Raw genomic sequence first — 9085 nt, 5'->3', positions numbered from 1 at the left:
CAGTTTGCAGTTTAATGAATTGATGCAAAGGCAGTATGTTAAGAAGGACATCCAAGGCAACCGATGGTGTACTTTTCATTGCCCCTGTCATTGATACACAAGCAAGTCTTTGCAACTTAGCCAGCTTCTTCTGAGCGGTTACCTCATTTGTCTTGGGCCACCATACCAGTGAAGCATAACTAATTTTTGGTCGGACTATTGCTGAATAAATCCAGTTTACCATATTAGGTCGCAGTCCCCAAGTTTTTCCTAGGGCTTTATTGCAGACCCATAGGCCATTAGTACCCTTACTTATGACTTTGCTCAGATGAGAGTTCCAGTTCAATTTCTTATCCAAATAACCCCAACGTGTTTAACTTCCCTGGGCTTGGGATTATATTTTCCAGGGAGCGATGAGTTTTGATGATTGATCGCTGTTGTTAGTAGCTTTAATTAGATGTTGGGTGAATTTCAAAGCAATGGCAACCTTTTTATTACAAAATTTAGATTTTGTCTTCTGACCTAAAGATTCTGGTTAAACTACTGCATAGTACGGCTATCACTCATCAAAATTACTTTCACTTCGGGAAAATATAATTTCAAACTGGCGAGAAGATTACAAACTGAGGGTGGGTTAGGAGCACAGTCACACCCTTGAATGTGCAATGTGGGCTAGTAATTGGGAATGCCATTGACGGTTTGTAATCTTCTACGAGGTTTTCGAAAACCAACAGGGCGCGTGCACCGGGTTGCGGATAGGAGCAAAGGGAGATCAATAGCATCTACTTAAAATAATAGAGCAAAAAGCCGTTCCATGATTAGGTAATGTTGAGCGATCTTCTATGGTGTTCTAGTACTATAAAATTCTTCACTCACTGGGAATTCTGGCCTTGATAATATCGATTGGGATAAAAACATAAAATAATACCTAATACTCAATAAGTACAATGTAGCTTCAATGTAGTCATAAATGAAATAAAATCAATTTTCTATACTTGACAAGGTTTTGAAGACAATCAATGAGTGAAAGAACTACCTATTAGAAAAGCCACATCAGCTAAGGCTATACATATACAAATGTTGGTCATAGGGTCATGACGAGCATTCGGTATGTATGTCTATGACTGATTCTGATCTAATAGGGGCACTAGAAGACCACGCGGACAATTTCGAAACAAATTATTTTTATACATCGGTCTTATGATCCGAAAGGCTCAGCTATGCTGTAATGCCATTTTTTAAGCTATTCATTAGTGCTGTTTAATTGTTTATTATTCTAACAAAACTACATAATTACTCATTACTAATCACTGTTCCTATATTCTCTCTTTCTCACCTTCTCATCTGTTGCATGATTATGATCATTACTAATATAATGCATGAGCATGCACAATAAGAATAATTCCAGAATTGTAAGCAGTCAATGGATAACTGGATAGAATAGCTTCGAAAAGGATGCTCAAAACAGAATAATTCTGGCCAGGGAAGTATGAACCACATGAGTAAGTAACACATTTCATTTTAATAATATCAAATATTTTTATATAAATCAGCACCGCCAATCAGTGAACTGAATTATAATTTTATATCTGTACATAATAAAAACAGATAAAGTTTGTAAAGTTGTCACCATCGATTGAATTGCGTTCTTTATAGTAATGTTCAATCATTATCAAAAGCTCCTAAAGCGTCGCATCGTGCCATCAGCAGTTCTTAGCATCACTCTCATATTGTTATTACTTTGTTGTTTATTAAATTTCTATAAAGCGATCAGCTCATTCTTTCTTACTTGTACAATTGTTTGAAATTTTAATAAATCAAACCAAACTTCAAAATTCAAATTAAATTGCTCTCAGCACATTTACATTTTGCAGCATTAATCGCATTACTGTGTCAAGTCTTCTCCAATTTCCTATACCCTACCCCAACCCTTCCTATCATTTCTGATGGTGTTCAAGTGGTCCGCATAGACTATTACGGCCATTACCTATCCCTGCCCCCGGCTTTGGACTGACTTGCGCTCTCATTGCCCCACCAAACGCTGCAAAATGAAAATGAAAATGAAATAACCCCAACGTGTTTAACTTCTTCCGAAAATTGAATTTGAACTCCATTCAAAGACGGCTGTATAAGCTTTACCTTTTTCCTTCTGGTAAAAGGCACGATAATAGTTTTTGAAGGGTTTACGTTTAACCCCTCTTCCCTACACCATTTGAGAGTAATGTTTAACACAGTTAGCAACCAATCGGAAATCGTGTTATCAAACTTTCCACGAACCAAGATGGCCACATCATCGGCATATCCAATTGCCTCAAAACCTTGATCTATTAAATTTCTAAGGAGTTCGTCTACTATAAGAGACCACAGTAAGGGCGATAACACTCCTCCTTGAGGACATCCCTTCGTAGATCTTATAGATATTTGCGCACCTCCTAGATCAGCAGAAATTGTGCGATCCTTGAGCATAGTCATAACCCATACGATAACACATTTATCCAAGCCCCTTGCTTCCATGGCTGAACTCAAAGAGCTATAGGATGCATTATCGAATGCTCCTTCAATATCGAGAAAAGCAACCACGGCTATTTCTTTGGCTTCAAGAGATTTCTCGATTTTATTTACCAGCGACTGCAGCGCCGTAATGGTAGATTTACCTGATTGATACGCAAATTGGTATTTACAAAGAGGTATTTCTATTAGACTTGTTGACTTGATGAAGTCATCAAATATTTTTTCCATTGTCTTTACAAGAACAGAGGAAAGGCTTATAGGTCTAAAGCAACCCGGTGCTAGACAGCCATGTTTTCGTGGTCAGCATCAAACTCAAGAGCAACAACGTACATTGGCCTAATCATATTGGGGAAATTTTCCTCCAATACTAAAATGTGTTTCTAGCTAATCACATCAACCAAAATTAACTCTCTGTACTGCAATGCAATAGTTTGCAACCGTTTGTTTGTTCGAATTACCGTTGTTATGCAAGAAAAGAAATTTATCGGAGAAAAAGATTTCGCCATCATTGATTGTTAGTCCTTAAACGGTTATTTGTTTACAAACACTGAGCTGTCAGTGGGAACCACTTCCTAGTGGGAACCAGAGATGTTTGCTCGTTATTTTCTACACGGAGAAAATGAAGTACTCAAAAGTGAGTTCATTCCACTCAATTCCGGGGGTTCGTGCGTTAACCTAATTTTGAGTTGATGGGGTAGAAGTTGTTTTCATTTGCAGCCATTCGAAAAAATACCTACTGGCTAAGTTCTTTTCACTCAACCGGCAGATCAAATAACTCAACTTCCAGTACTATGTCACTTACTCAAATTTGAGGTAACGCACAAAGGTTCGGTTTTTGGGTAATTTTGCTCTTCGCTCTCTGACAACAATAGAAAGAGCGAATGAAATAGGGAGAGAAAAATAACTCAAAAGTAAGTTTAAAAAAACTCAAATATGTGTTTTCCGTTTTCTCCGTGTAATGGAGTTGTATGGGCGGCGTCAGGAGGCTGGTCTAAAGGCTTTGGGAGTTGTTTTATCCTTTTTTTCCAGCTGTATCAATATCAGAAACAATCTTAAAAATATTCTTAAATAAATGACTGGTCTGTTTCTATGAAGAATCAAACTCTTATCTCCTGGTTCCTGTTTGGTTTTTTTTTTCAGGAAAGAGCTCTGCAAAATTTTCATTTATAAGAAACTCAGTCGTCACCAGCCCTGCAAATGTGTTGTATAGCGTGTTGCATGGTATACATGGCATATATGAGAAGAAATGTGATATTGGGCATGAGCATGAGCATTGATGACTGTACAATTCGTAGTTGCTACTCCGTGATTGATCAGAGTAATCTAAATTGTACAAGGAACCAACATATGCAGCTTGGGAGTAGCATGCCATCTTCAATGTACATTTACAAGGACTCTGAAATTGGTAATGCCAATAATGACATGATCAGGATTCACCTTGGTAAGTGATGAGCAGGGCTGCCAGATGGTTTGATAGAAAACCTGTATCTTCCAGGTAAGAAAATCTGTGTTCATACAAAAATTGTTGAAAGAAAATCTGTGTTCCATACAAATTGAATCTGTGTCAGAATAAAAAATCTGTGTAATACAGATAAATCTGTATATGTGGCAGCCCTGGTGATGAGATTCATGTAACCTGTGTTCAAAAAGTTGTCTATCAATGTGTCGACATCTTAAACATCGAACTATTCAAAGGTTTGAATCTCAAAATTTTATAAACCATAAATAAACGCTAATGTTAACACTTAAAGTGACGAACCATCCATATTTTGTTCAACAAATACATTAAAAATGCATGTCGTGATAAAAATGTGTTATTACAAGCACGAAACGAGCTCATCAGCTGGTAATCCATCCTCCACTGAACAGTCACAATCTCATCTTCAACACGCATTAAGGATGGTACACAAATTATGTCACGCTAAATTTTAACTTTTTGACCCCCTCCCTCCCTTTGTCACGTTTTTTGTATGAGTCCTTCGAAGTTTTAGTAAGGCTTGTCACGCTTGGCTTAACCCCCTCCCCTTTTGGAGCGTGACGTACTTTGTGCGAGACCCCTTCTCCTTCATTTATTTTATAAAGCTGTATTCGCCATTAGGCATCACGCCAGCTTAGTACAGTTTGATATCTGAACACTTGTACAGTATCTGAATACACACTACTACTACCACAGAGAACAGACATGGAGGCTCGAACAAAATTCCATCTAAACCGTGTGTAAAGATTCGATTCAAGCATCTGCGCCGCCAACGCAGACAGCCCGGCATACAAACTCGTTTTGAAAACACGATGTCACTAGTGAACGTCAAAATGCATTAGCACACAAAGCAACGCTAGCGACAAGTGGCAATTTTTGATATCGACACTAGCGCCAAAGTGTAAAAAGCGGCAAATTTGTAGCGTTCTCAATCTGACGACAGCGCTGCGTAACAGGAGCATAACGACATACTTTGAAATCACCAGTTCAATGCTTTACACACGCTGACGAGAAAAGATGTACGTCTGTTCTCTGTGCTACTACTATGATGGTCTATTTTTGGATCTGACCGCGACGATGATGCTTCTTTACCTCTGCACGCAGGTAGAGTGAAGATCACGTAGATGTTGTTTGCGATTGTTGCTGTCAGTCCATCAGGAGGGAACGATGAGAAGTTGTCCATTTTCATTGCCATTGGTCTGGTTGCCGGTTATGAGGATCATTAAGAGCAGATGCTCTAGAAGAGGGTCAAGGTGCCAAGCCGCTTTCATGCAGCTTGGCGAAAAGTTGTGTTAGGGGGGCTGGGAATCTATTTATTTATTTATTTATTTATTTATTGTCGTCAATCATGTTTGTAGACCGTTACATAGAATTTCTTATGTGCTAGTTTCACTAATACATTCAATTTTTCTACTTAAGATAATGTGCGGAAGTATTGTTTAAGCTTCGCTTTGGACCAAGTTAAGTCAATTAAATCATAATGCTTATTATAAGTAGTCATCATTTGGTTCATTGGCCCAAATCTTGCATAATTAGTACGGTGATAGTTGATTGCAAATAGTTCTAGATGGCGTAAACGTCTTGATGGTACATAAAAGTTTAATTTGGATAATAATTCTGGTGAATCAACTTTATGAGAAACAATATTATGTATCCGGTAGAAATCAAGACCAACATTTATTTATAATTATTGTTTTCTCGGGCCCCGTGCGTCGCAGCTAATATGTGAATAGTGCGCTGTGTTCATAAAAATCGTAGGAATGCAGCGCCACACTAAAAAACTGATTTCAAAATCGCGCGAGTTAAGGCGCGTCGCGAGTCTCACTGGCGCGATCCGGTTTGGTGGCGGTGCGACAATATCGTTTATAAATGAAATCATAGCATATTTGCGACGTTCTCTTAGTGTTTGAATATCAATCAACATACATCTAGCTTTGTAAGATGGTAATGGAAATTCAGTCCAACCTAATTTGCGAAGAGCATATAATAAAAATTGTTTTTTTACCGACTCTATCCTTTCTTCATGTGCTGTTGAAAAAGGTGACCAAATTATGCTGCAATATGCAAGTATTGATCTAACATAGGCAATGAACAATGTTTTTATTGTGTATGGATCATTGAAGTTATAAGCGAAGCGTTTAATGAAGCCTAACATATTATTGGCTTTATTTATCATAGTGTTATAGTGATCAATGAAAGTAAGTTTTGAATCTAAAATTATGCCTAAATCTCTGATTCTATTACATTTTTCAACATTCTGATTGCCTAAAGTTATTGTTATATTAGGAATGTTTCTTTTCCTGTTAAAAGATATCAGGTTACTTTTTTTTACATTCAGTTGTAGTAGACTTTTCTGACACCATGTGTGGAAAATTTGTACTTCATATAATCAAACCCATGACCATCCGCATATGAAGCGAACGTGCAGCCAACTACGCCACGTCGACCCCTAATGCAAGACCCCTTAGCAGGAATATAAAATCAGTCCGATAGCGCGCGAACGAAGTGCTAACTGAAAAAAATCACTCCGAGCGCGCGAAAAATGCATCGTTCAGCTTGAACCATCGCAAAGCACTCAGATATGAGAAGAAATGTGATATTGCTAAAACCAAATGTAGCTTTATTTATCGAACAAAACTTTATTCTCCAAACCAAAACTCATTCAGGGCTCCACAGCTTGAACGTCCGATCATACGAAGTGGTGGCGATGTGCTGCGAATTGGGTGAAATATCAATGCTCATCACCTTACTATCGTGCCCCGACAGGGTCTTCAGCGGTTGCCACGTCTTGTTGGACCAAATTTTCGCCGTGTTATCATAGCTGGACGTCACCAGGAAGTGGCCACCGTTCTTCTGATACTTCACATCGGAAATCAGATTCGTGTGTGCTGGGATTGTGTAGACGGGGTTGCGCCTTCTCAGATCCCAAATCTTGCAGGAATTGTCCTGGCTGCCCGTTGCAATGTGGTATCCATTGGGGGAGAAGTCCACGCCATAGATGGCACTCAGGTGCCCCTCAAGGAACATAATACAACGACCGGTTCGAAGATCCCACACACGTCCAAATGCGTCCAAACCTCCGGTGACGCACACGCTTCCATCTACTTGGAACGCAATGCAATGGACAGCTTTAGCGTGTCCTTCCTGATGTAATACTTCCTGCTTCTGCTCTAAATCCCACAGGCGCCAAGAGGAATCGTAACATGCGGTGCCAAGAAAGCGTCCCGAAGGATGGAACGCCAAACGGGACACACGATGTGGCACATGCCCGTTAATGTCCGCTATGGATTCTTCGCTATCGAATGACCACAGCTTTACGGTTCCATCGTAACAACCGGAAGCCATGGCCACTTCCCCTTTTGAGTCCGTTGCAATGCCGTCCCGGAAGGCAATGGCGCTGACGTAGAACTGATGACCGCGCAAGGTTTGCACCAGGTTACAATCCGGCACCGACCACACCTTGCACATGGAACTCAAGCTCGAGGTCAACAGCAGACTGGAGTCGTGGTTGAAGCTACAGTTGGTAATTGGCCGCACGTCCCCAACCTGACTGCAGAGAGGAGCTAAGGATTGGATACGCTTCTGCAACTCTACCATTCGACCTGCTTTTGTGGCACTGGGAAGCTGCAGCTGTTCGGCAGCTTCCTCCAGGCGCTTCTTTGCCCGTGGAAGGGAATAATTTGCCAGCCAAATTCGTGCAATCCTCAGTGATTCCGGTCCTTCGTGATACCAAGTTGATTCCTGCTCCTTGTGGACCTGCTGTTTCTTATCTTCCTCCTTACCACTCTTTTGCGGTATGGCACTCTCACCCAAAGAGGCCAACAATTCTTTCAAACGTATCCGTCGTTCTGCAGGGCCTTCCCCAAAGTAACAAATCGGTTCATTCAAAGCTCGCAAGTTTTTCTTCACTTCCGAATCATCCGTACTGACATGAATCTGCCGGGCTTTTTTCTTTCGCTCGAATTCCTCCAGCAGGGCGGCCTTGTCCTTGGACACTTCATTCTCCAGATCGAAATATTCGCTGGACGTGTAAATTTGGCCAATGATGTCACTGGAACTCCCGGCCCCCGAGTATAAATCGGATCCGGAGTCTTTCATTTGGCGGCTCCGTTCCGTATCCTCCAGGGAACCATAGTGGATGGTTTTGGGACGCTTCACGTACACTAGCTCTTCGTCGTCGGACATTTTTTCAACCACTTAGCACGAGAAAATAACAATTTATTTAACTTTCCGCCGAAAAATGCTGGGAGAACGAAGCGCGTTGTTTGCGGTTTCAGAACGTTTTGATGACGATTTTCGGTTTTTCTTCTTTGCTGTCAAAACACTCGTTGCTGGCCCAGCCAATGCTGGGTAAACAAAAACGATGAGGACGCGATATTCACCACAAAACTACACACGGAACCAAAAGTCGACTTAAATTTGTGTTCTTTTCACTGTTTGGCGTATAGATCGTTGCACGCTTGACCTAACCTCGAAACTCCATATAAAAAAAATGTCAACAATTCCAGCAGTGAATGTCAACTCCATATAAAAAAAATCTAAACAATTCCAGCAGTGAGTGTCAAAGAGCAGGACAGTCAATTGAGCGTGATGAAAGAGGGACAGAGAAGGAGAATTTTTCGTGACGTCACCATGCACTCTTCTATAGTGGTCACCACGCCTAATGGTATGGGTGCCCTACACGCTAACTCAGAAGTACCCATTAATGGGTACTTTCGTACCCATTTCCAACTAAAGTGGCTTAACCCATTTAATGAGTAAAGCCGATTTACTCATTAAAGAGTATTCTGCAGCAACTTCAAAACATATGTATTTTTCACTCTTGATAGATTTGGAATAAATGGGTAAAAAAACCTCATCTTTTGTCGATTTTGCTCTTTATGCAGGTGGAGTTTTTCATCAAATTATAAAAAAAAAACAAAACATTAACGAATGGAATTGAAACAATGCATGTTTTATTTGAAATATTATGTTCATATATTAACACAATCATTTTTATTAGTAGCGTGAAATGATATATTTTAATTTGCCACTAGAAATCAATCTACGGACCACAGCTAACCTTTTACTGGACACTTTCCCGATACCCTTCCTCGCTAAGTGCAATTTTGCACATCG

The 9085-nt window shown here is 40.1% G+C and overlaps 1 protein-coding gene across 1 annotated transcript; it reads right to left on the bottom strand.

The window, feature by feature from the left end:
* Positions 1-6582: 6582 nt before the first annotated feature.
* On the bottom strand, positions 6583-8291 carry LOC110680508 (U4/U6 small nuclear ribonucleoprotein Prp4-like). Its single transcript, XM_021856308.1, has one exon. The coding sequence runs from the start codon at positions 8150-8152 to the stop codon at positions 6626-6628; it is 1527 nt and encodes a 508-aa protein (XP_021712000.1). The 5' UTR covers positions 8153-8291; the 3' UTR covers positions 6583-6625.
* Between the last annotated feature and the right edge of the window lie 794 nt (positions 8292-9085).

Source organism: Aedes aegypti, chromosome 1 (assembly GCF_002204515.2).
Source record: "Aedes aegypti strain LVP_AGWG chromosome 1, AaegL5.0 Primary Assembly, whole genome shotgun sequence".
Lineage (NCBI taxonomy): Eukaryota > Metazoa > Arthropoda > Insecta > Diptera > Culicidae > Aedes > Aedes aegypti.
Note: the sequence above shows the minus strand (reverse complement) of the source record. Positions and strands in the feature narration are given on the sequence as shown.

Excerpts from the sequence above, each read along its gene's own strand:
- LOC110680508 (XM_021856308.1), bottom strand. The coding sequence starts at position 8,152 with ATGTCCGACGACGAAGAGCTAGTGTACGTGAAGCGTCCCAAAACCATC.